Source organism: Bos grunniens, chromosome 8, assembly GCF_055505025.1.
Source record: "Bos grunniens cultivar Pamir isolate PY7600 chromosome 8, Bosgru_T2T1.0, whole genome shotgun sequence".
Lineage (NCBI taxonomy): Eukaryota > Metazoa > Chordata > Mammalia > Artiodactyla > Bovidae > Bos > Bos grunniens.
The window spans coordinates 14806864-14823677 of NC_141172.1; the positions used below are offsets into that span (position 1 = coordinate 14806864).

A 16814-nucleotide genomic window follows, 5' to 3' on the forward strand; every position below is an offset into this window, starting at 1 on the left:
TTGTACTCACTGTCTCCTTTATGTCTCTTCGCCTATCTATTTCCTAACTCAGTTTTTCTTCCTCCCTTCTTTGGCCCCTTCTCCTGCAGGCCCGTGACCAAGGTGTAGACTAAGACGGGGAGTCATGCTTCACACGGCCTTATCATGTTGGCAGCCATTCCTGGGTCTGGCTGTGGTCTTAATCTTCATGGGATCCACCATTGGCTGCCCTGCTCGCTGTGAGTGCTCGGCCCAGAACAAATCTGTTAGCTGCCACAGGAGGAGGTTGATCGCCATCCCAGAGGGCATTCCCATCGAGACCAAAATCTTGGACCTCAGCAAGAACAGGCTTAAAAGCATCAACCCCGAAGAATTCATCTCTTACCCTCTGCTGGAGGAGATAGACTTGAGTGACAACATCATTGCCAATGTGGAGCCAGGAGCCTTTAACAATCTCTTCAACCTGCGTTCCCTCCGCCTGAAGGGCAATCGCCTAAAGTTGGTCCCTTTGGGGGTCTTCACGGGCCTCTCCAACCTCACCAAGCTTGACATTAGTGAGAATAAGATTGTCATTTTACTGGACTACATGTTCCAGGATTTGCATAACCTGAAGTCTCTGGAAGTGGGGGACAACGATTTGGTTTATATATCACACCGGGCCTTCAGTGGGCTGCTTAGCTTGGAGCAGCTCACACTGGAGAAATGTAACCTCACTGCAGTACCCACAGAAGCCCTCTCACACCTCCGCAGCCTCATCAGCCTGCACCTGAAGCATCTCAATATCAACAACATGCCCGTGTATGCCTTTAAAAGACTGTTCCACCTGAAACATCTCGAGATTGACTACTGGCCTTTACTGGATATGATGCCTGCCAACAGCCTCTACGGTCTCAACCTCACCTCCCTCTCCATCACCAACACCAACCTATCCACCATCCCCTTCCTTGCTTTCAAACACCTGGTCTACCTGACCCATCTGAACCTCTCCTACAATCCCATCAGCACTATTGAGGCAGGCATGTTCTCTGACCTGATCCGCCTCCAAGAGCTTCATATAGTGGGGGCCCAGCTCCGCACCATTGAGCCTCACTCCTTCCAAGGGCTCCGCTTCCTTCGTGTGCTCAATGTGTCTCAGAACCTTCTGGAAACTCTGGAAGAGAACGTCTTCTCCTCCCCGAGGGCTTTGGAGGTCCTGAGCATTAACAACAATCCTCTGGCCTGCGACTGCCGTCTCCTATGGATCCTGCAGCGGCACCCAACCCTGCAGTTCGGTGGCCAGCAGCCCATGTGTGCTGGCCCAGACACTATCCGTGAGAGGTCATTCAAAGATTTCCACAGCACTGCCCTTTCTTTTTACTTCACCTGCAAAAAACCCAAAATCCGTGAAAAGAAGTTGCAGCACCTGCTTGTGGATGAGGGGCAGACGGTCCAGCTGGAATGTAATGCTGATGGAGACCCTCAGCCTGTGATCTCCTGGGTGACACCTCGAAGGCGGTTCATCACCACCAAGTCCAACGGCAGAGCCACCGTGCTGGGTGATGGCACCTTGGAGATCCGCTTCGCCCAGGATCAAGACAGCGGGATGTATGTCTGCATCGCTAGCAATGCTGCCGGGAACGACACCTTCACGGCCTCCTTAACTGTCAAAGGATTCGCTTCAGACCGCTTCCTTTATGCCAACAGGACCCCTATGTACATGACCGACTCCAATGACACCATTTCCAATGGCACCAACGCCAATACTTTCTCCCTGGACCTTAAGACAATACTGGTGTCGACAGCCATGGGCTGTTTCACCTTCCTGGGAGTGGTGTTATTTTGCTTTCTCCTCCTTTTTGTGTGGAGCCGAGGGAAAGGCAAACACAAAAACAGCATTGACCTTGAGTACGTGCCCCGAAAAAACAATGGTGCTGTCGTGGAAGGGGAGGTGGCTGGACCCAGGAGGTTCAACATGAAAATGATTTGAGGGTTGGCCGCTCCAACTATTGTTTCCGTGTCATTGTCTGTAACCAGTGAGATGGCCTGGCACAAGAAAAGTACTAGGTTAAAAGGCAGCTTAGTGCAGCTTCCCCTGTGTCAAAGCAGGGTCCGCAGAAGCAGGAGGACTTGTGATGGAGACGCTCCACCTAGAGGCAGGCAGGCATGTGTCAGAGCCCTTCACACAGTGGGGTACTAATTGTTTGCATTGCAAATACTGGCATTCTGGGGATCTCAGTAATGAACCTGAAGCTTCGGCTCATGCTCGTGGACAGTTACTCAACCTTTTCTACCACTGCAAAAACAAAAGAAGAAATCAAAAGGAACAACCTACAATGTAGGATTTACGTATTAAAAAGACGCATTTGTCTAAACCATACTCGACAGAAAAATTTGTATCTATGATTCTCCTTTGTTAAAAGCCTTGCATCATCCCATATTGTTGGTTCAACACCACAAAGAAATCAGTATATTCTTTACTCTTCTTTTTTTTTTTTTTTTGGAAACATATATGCTGTATATGTTTTAAAGCAATATGAATGAGAGGTTGTGCTTTTTAGTTACACACCACTATTGACCCAAGTGTGACTTCACCTTCCTTTACATAGAGATAACCCTGAGACTAGATCCCTGGAGTTATGGGTGGATATATGTGGAGAGATGAGTTTTGTCTGATGTAGGATGCCAAGAGATAGGACCCAAGGCAAAAATGCCCAACTCTGTTAACTTCTGGTACTATAAATAAAGGCATGTGCCTAGTTTTGATACAGAATGGAATATTTTTTATACTTGTGATATCACACTGGACCAGTTTACTGTAACAAAGCCTTTGGTTTCTCCAGAAAGTGGTGTGTCACTGTTTATATCTGTAAAATGCAAGGTAGGTGTCAGTAATGAAACTTATTCCTTTAACCACAGCTTGATTTTACTTTCATCAATTGTTACTAAGGGAAGAGGATGTGATGTTTATATCTACTCCTAGGGTAATATTCAGCTCATAGCTAAGATCAAAAAAATTCAGATGTGTAAAGCTCTCTGGATAATAAGTTCTTCTCAGATGCCAACAGAAACCAGGGCGATCCATACAACTAAGGATCTGTTTAAAAAACAGTGTTGTCTGAAGGCTGGGTCACTGCCGGTCTGAGGAATCATCTGGCTACTGCACCTCTGATGTTGTCTATTCAAATACTCTACACACAGTATCATCTTAAATGCACAACTCCAGGGTGTCTCTCTGCTTCCTTTCCGAGGAGATGTTGATTTTTATTTTGAAAGCTGTCTGGTGTAGACAAAGAAGACTCTGTCTTGTTTATAAAGAAGTGGCAAAAAATAAGGTGGATTTAAAAGCACTTACTAATATATTTTTTTTTTTCCTCCACTGAGGAAAAGCTCATTTACTCTTATAAATAGGTTAACTATGCTGACACTTTCACCCCTCTGAATGAATTTGTCCAATTCAGTTTGTATTAATGATTGTTACTCAAGTGAAAATATTATCGTTCTTAAAAAATGGCATCATGCCATTCCCACCAGTGATCTGGTTCAAATGAGACATAATTCCAGTTGGCTGAAGTCAGTGGTTTTCAAAGCAGATACAGCTGACCCTTGAACATGGGAGTTAGGGGGGGAATGACCTCCTGTGCGGTTGAAATCTTCATATAACTGATAATTGGCCCACAAGTCTGCATCCATGGATTCAACCAACCTCAGATCGCATAGTATCAATACTTGTAATATATATGGTTGAAAAAAAATGTGTGTATAAGTGGGCCTGCACAGTTCACGCCCAGGTTGTTCAAAGGTCAACTATAATCATATGATCTGGGAAAGCACTGATTATCGTGTATTCATGACATGTGATATAATGAATTAGCATAGAAGAGATAGATTTCTACACTTTTCACACTTTGAGAGGAACCTTAAAAACAGCACCCTTTGGTACAGTGCGTAAGCTGGAATAGAAGGTGTCTGGCATTTGTTTCTTGACATATCACATTGGAAGTTTAACTTTCAAAGAGCTGACTTTTTGCATATTTGAAATTTTGAGTGACTTCAGTAAAATAAAAGTGACCCCAGTAAAAAAGTGACAGGTCCAAAAATTGTTTTGCCAACTGGATAGCAGCATGTTTAAACACATTTCTCCCTTAATAAAGGGTGGAAATGAGATAGAAAGATTGAAGAATGGACTGCCTGAGTAATTTTTCATTTGACTTTCCTGATGATTATCATAAACCATTTAGAAATTCATTTTCCTCTTATGGAAATTACCTTATTTATATCTAACAATGAGTCAAGACCTGCTATAAATTCTATCACAGTTCCAACTTGTATGGAAATGGAACAGAATCTTTCAAATTTAAAAATGAACAAAGTTAAAGTAGACAGAGAGTCTTCCAAAAGTTAGTGGAGAGTACTTTGTTTGGAATAAGTATTTAACTAATTGTCCAGCTGGAAAAAAAAAATAGAGAGAGAGAAACATTTAGCAGTTAATAACAGGGCTTTGAGATTCTGCTATTTTCTGTCAAAAGTGGACCAAAAAGCTTAGGCAAATGAAATTGGATTAAAGTCAACCCATCCATGAAAAGATTTAGTTATTATTCCACAGGAAGTAAAGAGACTGCACTCTCTTGGGGGTTTATATACTGTGATCCCTGGAACAAGTTATTTAGGATATTAATAAGTGTTCTTTCCAAAAAAGTCTCATAAACTAATAAGTTGGGGAAATGATGCATGCTGTAACAACCTCTTAGAGGTTCAAAATATATTTGAGCCTAATAAATCTTCTAAGAAGTTCAATAAACATGAATGTTATTTAATTTTGCTTACCTTGAGGTTTCTCCAGCTTATTTGAGCATGAGGCACTTCTTTTCATGATATAACTGTTAAATATCTTGAAAAACTAGAGTTTCACAGAACCCAGTTCAGTTAACACTGGACTGGAATTGTACTCTTCTGAATTATTCCTAAACCCAATGTTTCCAAGAAGAATAAAATTACTATTTGAATTGGGTTCGAATGGATTACCAAAAAGTATGCCACTTGGATGAATGATCTGATCATACAAATGAACTGGCCAGAAAGTTCTAGGAGGAGCTGTGACTTTGTCTGAAGCATCATAGTAATGGATTCACAGGTAACTGAAATGGCCACTTGATTTTCTACATTCTATCTGTTCAGATCTTGGGTTCCTTTTTATAACTGTAAAGCTTTGATCTTGGGTTCCAATGACTAGAACTTTGAGGCTCTAGTATCAAATTTCACAAAGGGAATTTTCCCTTGTGACTTCAGCTTACCTCTTTATTAGATCCAACTAGACTGTGACAAACAATAATATCTTACATCAGCACATGGGACAGATTTTCCCCTAGTAGTCATCTAAGGGTCATCAATCTTCCCAGAGTACTTTTTTTTTCAAACTATCCCAAGAAGAAATACAGTTGTTTGGCTCAGCATTTAATTCTAGGTTGACCAGTTCTCTGTGTATATTAAGCATCTTCAATGAAGTATACTCTCCAGGCATTAAATTTCAAGAAGAAAAATTCCCTGGCTAAAGACCTAATGGTCAGAGAATTGATTTATTCTGTTAGAGTATGATAACTCAAATGATTTGGCCTAATGTGTTTCTGGCAAGTAATTTCTACTTTTCCAAATTCTCATGTTACTTTTTTTAAAATGTCATTGCATTTATGGGTTTTTCAAATATTCTCAAAGTTTGAAAATATAACCCTAGAATTGCCAAGACTTGTACTTCCTAGTCCCAGAGGACATTTTCATAACTCTAGCTTTGCTTAAGTTTCTCAGAAATTTTTCTTATCACCAACAACCCCACCCCCACCCCACCCAGTAGTATAAAGGCATTCAGGATTTGCTGTACAGTCTTCAAGGTTGATTCTTTTTCCATTGTTTGGTCAAATCTGTTCTCTTCAGTTCTCAGAGGAGAACTGAAGAAATTATAATCTTGCATGATTTTTTTTTAATCATTTAAATCTCACCTGCAAATCTTAAATTTTAAGCCTGACTTTTGTCACTTTCCATAACTCATTCAGGAACAAATATAGAAGGTAGAAAAGAGAGGATGTGATCCTGGAGAAAAAAAATTTACTGGAGCCCCATGTAAATTTACTTACCCTTCCAGGACCTCCCTTTATTTCCACATCAAGACATTTGCTTTAACTTTAGTAACTTTTCTCAGAAGATATTCAGCATCACAGATATGTCTTGAAGCTTTCTAGAAAAAAAAAAACAAAACATCATTTTCAACTTAGAAGGCTAAGTCCTGACCAAAAAATATATATATATAAAAAAAGTCTAAAGAAAGGTTGGAGGGAGACATGTCAATCCATTTTAATCCTATTTCCTTTCTAATTTTTATAGTTATCTTCTTAACTGAAGAAGCATCTTCTTCAACTTTCATCAGTGTCTTTTTTTATCCCTATTACCTATGTCCAGGTCATGTTTATAGAACTCACATAAGCCATTCCAAATGGATTTTGTGCCACATGAACCTAGTAACAAAACATGTGGGGCCAAAGCCATTCACTCTACACAGTACTTAGGTAAAGATTTATCCCTTTATTCCTGGGAGTAAAGTCTTAGAAACATTCCCCATTAGACTAAGACATCAGGTGCCTGGTAATTTCCATTGACTTTCCACAGTTGGCTTTAAGAGTACTATCCTTTCTACTAAAATCCTTGCTATTTTCTGAAGGCGGAGTTCTGGAGTTATCCTTGCAATTTTTTATGGAAGGCCTTGAGGGATGAAGTATTGTCTGACTTGTTGATTTCTGAGTTCCACATTAGGTAGCAGAGTGTGCTTCCTAGTACTTTGGCAAACATTTGACATGAAACTCTATTACTCTTCCCCTAACTCCTTCAAAAACCATTCCATGGGGAGCCTTCTCAGTCTCACTCCAGCAAAAGTCCCGCTACAGGGAAGGACAGTTTCACAATGAACAAGATCAAAATGTGAACTGATTCACCACAATATTTAGCTAAATTACCTAGCAAAAAAGGTTGAGGAGCCATCGGCCTGGATTGGCAAGATTTAGCCAAGTAAACTGCGTTTTCCATTAACGATTAAAGATAGGTTTCCAAATCTGACGTTGGCTTTTCTGTTTTGATAGCAGTAAACCTAGCTGAATATTTTCTCAAAAAACATCAGAGAATGGAAACCGTGTTGTAAGTTTTTCAACAAGTTGTCTAGGATAAATGTTTGCACCAAAAAAAAAAAAAAAAGACAATTAGGAAGTTTGTAAAAGCTTTGATTTTCTAAAACAGGCCTGAACTGAAATTGATGTTCCTTTTCCAAAATATGGGAATATAATCAAGACAAACTTACATGTACCCCAGACTGCCCTTCTCCAGTTGGCCAAAGTCTTTAAGACCTCTTCTCCCTCCCCCTCCCCCACCTTTTCCCTAAGAACATGCTGAATAGGAAGGAGGAAAAGAGCATGGACCACTGAGTCCCCTGAGACAGCTCACGGAGACAGGAAAGCTTTGGTACCCCCACCCCCGATTCCTGCCTCCTTTCCTGATGCCACCACTGAAAGGATTCCGCATTCTCCAGCTCTCCCTGCCCCACCACTGTCATCTCCCAGCTGCTGTCACACCCTATCAATGCATGTTCTCTCCAGGGAAAAGTCTCCTTTCATTGGTACTCAGAAATTCCTAATTGTTAAACCGGAAATTCCTTTTTTTTCAAAAGCCCTCCACTTAAGCCCACAGAACACTTAAAAGTTAAGACTTACCATTCACATAATTACAAGGTGACAGCAATCTGCAGGTTGAATGATTCTAATTTTTTTTTTCTCTCTCTTTCAGAAGCAGGTGGGTTGATATAATGCCAGCCTTAAATAGAAGCTTTATTTATAGCCTTAACAGAATGAGCAAAGAGCTGGCATAATCAAGAGAGTACTGCATATTTTAAGGAAGGCTTTACCTTTAATATGCAAAATAGCCATTAGAAGACAACAAAATGCAAATGCACATTCTCCTAAATTGGTCAACTGTATTAATTCCAAAAAGTTCAAAAGATAACTTTCCGTACTACAAATGGGTCAGAGTCAAAGATGTATCTATCCTACAAGGACAAAACAGAAAACACCCCAAAAACAAAAAATCACCCCAGAAATTCGGTTGCCATGTTAGCTTTCTTCATTCATTGCAAACCTCCTATTCTAAATTACTTTAATATATTTGATCCCCACTACCATGAAATCAATACTGTAATGCAATGTAATCAACAAACAATGATTATGCAGGAGAGTAAATCAGACTTCCAACAAAAAAATTCAATCTTTACCACAATGTGTGTCCAGCAACACACTGAGTCAGACATACCTGTGTGATGGCAAGAGACAGAAGCCACGTCATGAACAAACTCTTTCGAGGCTGTTTGGAAAGAACCATGCTCTTCTCCTCCCCAGTTATAAAATCAGGTGTACCACACACAACACACTTGTGTGTTGCTTTGATACACAACTCAGTTGTCTTCTTATGCTTTATCCTTTTCCTTATAGTATGAAATGTCCCAGATAATAATTAACTTAAATACTATTGTTTATATATACATATATAAATATGAGGGGGAGGGTGATTTGATTTTTTTAAGTGTTTAAATAAAATGTAACTGTTTTAAAAGCTGATAAGCTTGAGCAGGAGAAAAAGAGAAACAGAATGTGTGTGTGTGTGTTTCTTTAATGTCTTATCAAAGTCTTATTCTGGGAATATCCCATGATTGGAAGTTACTAACCAACAACCTTTAAAACTTTTTTTTTTCTTTAATGCCTGATAGCTTGTTTTTATTCTCAAAAAAAAAGAAAAAGAAAAAAAATAGTGCTAATGACAGAAGTACCTTGATTTATATTTGTGTATCACTGACTATTATTATTGACTTATTGTAGGCATGTTTTATTTTTAACTTGTAAAAACAAGTTAACTTATTTTATTAACATGTAAAAAAAATTAAGAACACATGTTTTCTTTACTAATGTAAAGGGCTTAAGCATATGATATCTCAGTTAAAACCATTTGGCTATTATTAAGGGGAAAAAATGAAATGTAATAAAAAACAATTGGAGTCATCTATCAGAAAATACTCCCTATTGAGAGAGGTCAATTATATGAGCCTTGCTCATGAGGAACATAAGGTTACTTAAATATCTTTAACTTTAATATTTAATACTTAAATATCTTTGTGATTAGATCAGATAATCTATAAATAAATAACTCCAGTCAGAGAAGCAGTAGGCCCAGGGGAATCAATCTACTGCTGGGATGAATGGAAACCACTCAGAGAGGACTCTGAGGCCAGGCTTTCAGATTCTTCATAAGCAAAATGTCCAAGGAGCCATGATTTGACCTGCTGAAAATCCAAATTTAGGTCATACCATGCATATTAGAGGGCTTCCCTGGTGGTTCAGCTAGTAAAGAATCTGCCAGCAATGCAGGAGACCTGAGTTCGAACCCTGGGTTGGGAAGATTCCCCTGGAGAAGGGAAAGGCTACCCACTCCAGTATTCTGGCTTGGAGAAGTCCATGGGCTGTATAGTCCATGAGGTCGCAAAGAGTCAGACACAACTGAGCGACTTTCACTTTCATGTATACTAGAAAAATACTCTACTTTACTGAAGATTAATCCTGTATCACTTGCAAAATCATCCCATCCATTACAGTTGGTTACAGAGGCAAGTAATGGCCATGACTTTAGGCATGAAATATATTTGAACAAGTACTGTAGGGTCCAGCAAGCCAAACACACAACATGACCATCCAGTCATCCTCAATGAGTCAGCTTTCACTCAGCCAACTATCTATGATTGAGACATTGTGTAAGATAGGAAGGCACAAAAAATTAAAACAGAGAAAAATCTTTTATCTTCAGGCATGTTGACAACAAAGGAAAGAAGACTGTCTAACATAAAACAGGAAAAGAACTGACAATGTAAAAACTGCCCTTGTGCAATCTTTCTTCTGAGAGCAAAAGTGTCCTCTCCTTACTTTTGGTGCTTAAGGGAACGGGCTTTGGGGAGGTATGCTCAGGTAGCTGTCATCCTGTGTTTTCATCTTCACCCCTAGAGCTCACGCTAGATGCCTTGCAGTGAAGAGGGAGTGAGTGGAGGAAGCAGACAGCTGGCAAAGATGGGACCTGGAAGCCATACTGATAAATGACAAAAAAGCCCAAGATCACCGCTAGGCAGCAGCAGGCACTCAGAAAAGGCCACCTTGCTATTCTTTAATTATAGGATGAAGAGCTTACCACCAGAAAGGGGTTTCCTTCTCCTGGAAGATTTTTTATACCACTAAACTAGCATGATCAAAACAAAAAATTGTTTCCATAAATAGTTAGGGATACATCTCTGTCAACTAATACATCAAGTTAGTTTGTCCAATAAACTCCCTGATCAGGGAGTAGATAGCCCTGATACTTCAGGACTTTTTCTTAAACAAGGATAAGAGGGAAGAAGACAATATAATGGAGTCAAAATTTTAAATAAGAACTAAATATACTCAACTCCGGAGAAGTAGGGTGATGGCACCCTACTCCAGTACTCTTGCCTGGAAAACCCCATGGACAGAGGAGCCTGGAAGGCTGCAGTCCACAGGGTCGCGAAGAGTCGGACACGAATGAGTGACTTCACTTTCACCTTTCACTTTCAAGCATTGGAGAAGGAAATGGCAACCCACTCCAGTGTTCTTGCCTGGAGAATCCCAGGGACAGGGGAGCCTGGTGGGCTGCCGTCTATGGGATCACACAGAGTCAGACATGACTGAAGCGACTTAGCAGCATACTTAACTCAGCAGCCTGGCTTCTGGCTCTATCCTTATAAAGACATTCTGTCCATATGTTGCTTCATACATTTAGAAGCCCATCAGAGTTCTGAATTGGGATGGGAGTTGCTGGACTTTTTCTCCCTCTTATTTTCCTTGGTTATGAGTATATTACTCCAGGTGATTCCAGATGTCATTTGATACAGTTAATATAAGAGTTAAGAGTTCCTAGATACTCCCATTAAGGCAGGTAAATATATTGTAGAACTCAATATTCTCTTCATAATCAGCTCATTGTCAGACCTAAAACACAAGATGTGAAGATTAATGTAGAATAAGACCAAGTTAAGGAGGGAACTGAAACACCTTAATGGGATTCCTGAGTGGAAATTCACCTGAGAATTCTGCCACTGATGGGTGGAAAAATTGAAAATGCTGGCTTGTAGGGCTCCTCACTCCCGTGCCTTTCATTAACTCTTATAAACACCTAAATGCAAAAACTATGACCCTCTATTATTGAGAAGAAAATCCCTTGTTATAGCTATACAGGCATTGTATCACTCCATAATACTCTGAACTATGTAATTCAGAATATTAGAATATGTCAATAAGGCTCTCTATATAGTATATGTCATTTAATGCCAGATACACACCCACATACTATTACTAAGAACCACACATACTAAGAACCATCTGGAGAAAGATAAAGGAAAAGAAAAGGCAGATGGAAAATATATGGCTTATCTGAGAATTCCCATGATTCTGTTTGCTTCTAATAAGGAAAACTAAGAACAGAACTCAATCATTAAGAAGACAGGGTCTGAAAGATGAAAATCCAAGGAAAGTCTCTGTGAAAAACAGCATACTATTACATAGGTTTTCTCTTTGCTTGAAAGACCTAAATCTTATATATGATTGTGAAAGTTAGTCATATATTGAATAATTTTGTTTGCTGTCACATTGGGAGATAAATTCATTTACCAGATACTCCTCATTTATATGAGCCTTTTCTATCCACAGCATTGCTCCTCATATTATTCTTAAGCACAAGAAATCAAGCATGCTGGTGCCATAGCACAGAGGCAATTCACTACCTTTAATCTACAGTATTCTTTTGCTCAGTCACTAAGTCTTATCTGACTCTTTGCAACCCCCATGGACTGCAGCTGCCAGGCTCCTTTGCCCATGGAATTTCTCACTCAAGAATACTGGAGTGGGTTGTCATTTCCTTCTCCAACAGTATTCTTTTATTCATGGGCTATTAGCTGGATGTATGAAAGTCTAAAAGATTACAAAGACCCCGGTTCAATTCCTAGGTGGGGAAGGTCCCCTGGAAAAGGGGTTGGCTACCCACTCCAATTTTCTTGGGCTTTCCTGGTGGCTCAGGTGGTATAGAATCTGCGTGCAATGTGGGAGAGCTGGCTTTGATCCTTGGGTTGGGAAGGTCCCCTGGAGAAGGGCATGGCAACCCACTCCAGTATTCTTGCCTGGAGAATCCCCATGGACAGAGGAGCTTGGTGGGCTACAGTCCATGAGGTCACAAAGAGTCAGACAGGACTGAGTGTCCAAGCACAGCACATTACATACATTCAGTGCTCTTGTGGAAGTTAATCACTTTTTAAAACACACACACACAAATCTACACCATGGTGTTCAGAGTTTCTTTAAGCCTGTGTATTACCATCAGTATAAACATCCTACTGGGAATTAATTTACTAAACAGAGAACAAATGTGAATGCAAAGAGATTACCAAGTCAACTCTACCATCTTGATTTACATAAGCTCTTCTATTTTAGCGACACTTGGAGAATCCAGTTGCCTCTACTTCAGTGGTCTCAAGAGCCTTCCATGGCACTACAATTAAAAAAAGAAAAATTGCTGGTTTTAACACAGGGCTGGTTTTGATACATGGCAGCTGTTTTCTGTCTGAGTCTTCAGGAACAAAAAATTTTTAAAAAATGGGTTTACACAAATAGAAAGTAACCAAAAAGTGTCCCCTGGCTTGGGAGTTCGAGAGAGAAGTAGTTCATTGTTTTCAGTTCAATGTATTTTCAAAACAGGATTTGATAAGAACTGGAGAACACAAGTTTTTCAAATAAATGACAATGAGAAAATAGGTATACAAAACGGAATTTTCTTTTGAAGGTGAATGGATGATGTTTTTGTATGAGGCAATGCCTCTAATAGTAATCATTACAGTTTGGATTTGAAACCAGTAAGTGCACAGATTATATATTAACAGTTATTTTAAATGTCTGTGTATCTATATCATTTGAAATGCTGCCAGTATTAGCTCAAATACATGCCCACAGGAAATTTAGGAATCTACTTAACTCTTTCCTTCTCATTCTTGACTAGAAATTGGAAATCAGATTTCTCCAGTTCTAGTTTTAAAATGTGTACAAAATTTTCCACCTATACAAGCACAATCTCCCTTCATTCACTCATTTACTCATTCATCGATTTAATAATTTAACACCGACTGAGTAGCCACTATCATACTAACTTCACAGCACATCAATAAATAAAACTGCTATCAATTGCAACCCCAACTTTAATCCTGCATTTCTCCATATTAACTTCTTTGGCTTCCACGTTGACCATAACTGATTTCTCATTCCATCATCCAAATCATGTAGTTTAGAGATGGGCCTTAGTGTCCAAATGGCCAGGTACTAATCTGGCTTTAAGGACCTACCTGCTTTAATGATCCACTCTCAGGGAGTCCGTGTAGTTAAGTTCTAAAAAGACAAGGATCTGGAGTAAGAGTTCTAAGGGCTCTGTCACTGGGTTCATGCTTCTCAATGGGCAAGATACTTAGCATCTCTGCATCCCCATCTCTAGAAACGACCATAACACTACCTACCTCACAAGGGTGCTGTGAGGTTTACTGTGAAAGCATGAGGGAATGGTGTGGAGAACTGGGGCCCTAACACAAAGGGGCTACAGGATTTAGGGTGGCTAGATGAAGTCACTGCATATGAACCCTTCTCCCCAGGGAGGCCTAGGTCAGCTCCCTCTATAATTAGAATCTAAAATGGCATTGACCATCAATTGGCTTGGTTCATCTCTAATATATGATGTCTAGGAGATCCATCACAAATTCCCCTCTTTTTGAGAGATTTTAGCTTGGAAAAATGATTAAACTAGTTTTTACAAAAGGTTATGCAATAATTCACTTCCAGGTGCTGGGGGTGGGGTAGTTATTCTAATATGAAACAAGAGTTTGAATGGCTATCTTCAAGGGGATGCATTTCATTGGAGCAATCTATTGCCTAGGGTTTTCTGTTGTTTTCAGTCTGACTCCCCAGCTTTCTGTACCATTGTTTTCACATACATCCCCTTCTTCCTTTTGTTGGAAGGCAAGCTATAATGCTCCTTTCATGATGATTCTTTTCATGCCGTCTGCTTTGCTCAAAGGACAATTCTTTTCAATAACCATTGTGATTATTTTCTTAAGAGGGCCAATTTTAATTGCCATATTGTTTAGCTAAGCCCTACTGTCTTGGTGTCCTTCAAAATTGTCAGTTGCTTTAAAATACAAGGGTGGGAGGGGAGAGCTGATAAGCACATTGTTGTAATTGATTTGTATGTTTGAATTGTCTTATCAGAAAACAAGGTTATGAATTTCATCTGTTGAGACACAAAAATAAAATACTTTTCCTAAAAAATGTATTTGGCTTTTGAATGTTGGCTTTTGAATGTTCTAAAATACCATTTATTCTTCTCTTCATCCTTTTAATATTTCATAATAGTATTGCATTACTAATCATATTTGAATCATAACTATAATTATAATAGAAGCTCAGCCTTCTCCTACACTCATTACTATAGCTCAATTATTAAATATCTACTTGGGAAATAGTAAAATAAAATTGTTCAAGATTTACAATTGAAAAAAAATCTAGATGAACCCGTTCTGAGGGACCTACATTCAAGGCCAACCACAGAATCACTTAAGACAGATGGGTGTGAAGAAATAGGCTTTCCAAGGAGTATAGTAATATGACCTCTTTTCTTTTCAGCAAAAATTGTCACTGCTAAGTGATGGGAAATAGCCATGAGATATTATCTGTCAGTTGTTGAAACTTTAAGAAATGAGATGAAAACAATTAAACTTGGCTTTTGAAGTATTCCTGGGCCAAGATCTTGCTATAGTAATTTAGAAAAACTGTACCAAACAAAGCAAAAACATTGCTGATATCTTAGCTTGGACTTCCATAACAAAGGGGCTCAGTGGTAAAGAACCTGCCTGCAACATAGGAACCCCAAGAGACTCGGGTTCGACCCCTGGGTCAGGAAAATCCCCTGGAAGAGGAAATGACAACCCACTCCAGTATTCTTGCCTGGAGAATCCTACGGACAGAGGAGATTGGTGGACTACAGTCCCTGGGGTCGCAGAGTTGCACATGAATGAAGTCACTTAGCATGCATGAACACCATAACAAAATACCATGAACTGGGTGACTGAAACAACAGAAATGTATTTCTCACTGTTCTGGAGGCTGGGAAGTCCAAGATCAAGGTGCCACAGGGTCTGTCTCTGATGAGAGCACTCTCCTTGGGTTACAGGCACCTGCTTTCTCACTGTGCCCGTACATGGACTCTCCATGTACACACACATATAGAGAGGGAGATATCTCTTTCTCTGTCTCCTCATATTAGGCCCACCAACCCTATCTAATTAGCACCTCTCTCTTATAACCTTATTTAACCTTAATTTCTGTCTAAAAGCCCTATCTCCAAATACAATCACATTGGGGGTTAAGGCTTCAACATATGAATTGGGGGCGGGGAGACATAATTCTGTCCATGCGTGTATATGTGCATGCTCAGTTGTTGTGTCTGATCCTTCTGCAACCCCCATGGACTAGCCCACCAGACTCCTCTGTCCATGGGATTCTCCAGGCAAGGACACTGGAGTGGGTTGCCAGTTCCTTCTCCAGGGGATCTTCCCAACCCTAGGATTCCCTGTCTCCGGTATCTCCTACATTAGCAGATGGGTTCTTTACCACTGAGCCATGTGGGAAGCCCAATTCCATCCATAGCAATTGCTTTCTGCACATTAATCAAGTGTTCCATCACCTTTATTTACCACAAGCATGAGAGACAGTATATAATACTGAAACCATGGCCTATCCTGAAACGGTGCGCCATAGGGTTGACAGAAACTGGTGACTAACAAACTCCTGAGCTAGCCTTCCCGCTTGTTAAAAACCCATATGCTTGTAGCGCACCTTGATGGAGCAAGCTTGCCTTAGTTATTTTGTTGTCAACTGTCTACCCTACAACCTTCACCTAGTCCAAACAATAAAATGTTTGTCAGAATTGTTTTCAGGAACTTGGAGTCAGCTGTGTCTGCTTTAACTGGCTAAGACTGTTGGCGACAACCGACCCCAAAACTGGACCTGTGCAGGTGTCCAAGGAATGACCTTTTGACATCAGAGAGCCAAAAACTCCACCTTCAGATCGTGCTAAGCACCTCCATTTTAAACATACATCCCATAAAAATGCATGCAACTCAGATACTGCACAGAACATAGATTACCTTGGTTTTTCCCTACTTTCCATCACCTCTCTCTACTCCCAAGACCATCCTATTTCTTTATCCCATAAATATCCCAAGCCCCTTGCCTTTAGGTAGGTGGATCTGAGGGGATATAAGCCCTTTCTTTGCTGTGAATCTTGGGAGTCTCAGGGTTTTGACTTGCTGTGCATGAGGCAAATGAACATGGTTTGGTAACAATAGTAGGAAGATAAGTTAGAGAAGTCAATATAAAAAATGAAAAAGGATTTCAACAACTACAAAAACCCTCTCCTTGTTTTCCCTTACTTTACTGCACCTTGACTCTTCAAGACTCTGGCCTAATTGTCATTCATTTTCTGCAATGACACATGACTTTTCATTCTGTTAAACCAAAGTTCTTAAAGAGCTGTGTCTTCTCTTTTTCACAACACATCTGCAGAGTTACAAGTCTGCAAAAATCTTAACCTCTTAAATTTCTTTCTCTCTTATGCAATATCATTATTTAACATACTCCTTTCTAGAACTAAAGAGCCTCTTGATGAAAGTGAAAGAGGAGAGTGAA

At 39.9% G+C, this 16814-nt stretch overlaps 2 protein-coding genes across 24 annotated transcripts in view; one reads left to right on the forward strand and one right to left on the reverse strand.

The window, feature by feature from the left end:
- Positions 1 to 2728, forward strand: part of LINGO2 (leucine rich repeat and Ig domain containing 2) — a 1446432-nt gene extending 1443704 nt beyond the window's left edge. For all 8 annotated transcript variants that reach the window (XM_086414891.1, XM_086414893.1, XM_086414892.1 and 5 more), the window contains one exon: positions 90 to 2728. In XM_086414891.1, coding sequence (XP_086271017.1) covers positions 125 to 1945 — 1821 coding nt within the window. In that variant the 5' untranslated portion in view covers positions 90 to 124 and the 3' untranslated portion in view covers positions 1946 to 2728. The remainder of the gene's footprint in view (positions 1 to 89) is intronic.
- Positions 1 to 16814, reverse strand: part of LOC147366685 (uncharacterized) — a 361042-nt gene that overhangs the window by 3725 nt on the left and 340503 nt on the right. For 8 of the 16 annotated variants that reach the window (XR_015169464.1, XR_015169465.1, XR_015169458.1 and 5 more), the window contains 2 exons: positions 12476 to 12579; positions 7257 to 11027 (listed from right to left, as the gene is read on the reverse strand). Coding sequence is in view for 2 of the 16 variants with exons in the window: in XM_086414898.1 (XP_086271024.1) it covers positions 12518 to 12579 (62 nt within the window). In the remaining 14 variants the exon portion in view is untranslated. Of the gene's footprint in view, positions 1 to 2430; positions 6185 to 7256; positions 11028 to 12475; positions 12580 to 16814 lie in introns of those variants that run through there. The other 8 variants (XR_015169459.1, XR_015169461.1, XM_086414899.1 and 5 more) reach the window with 6 other exon arrangements.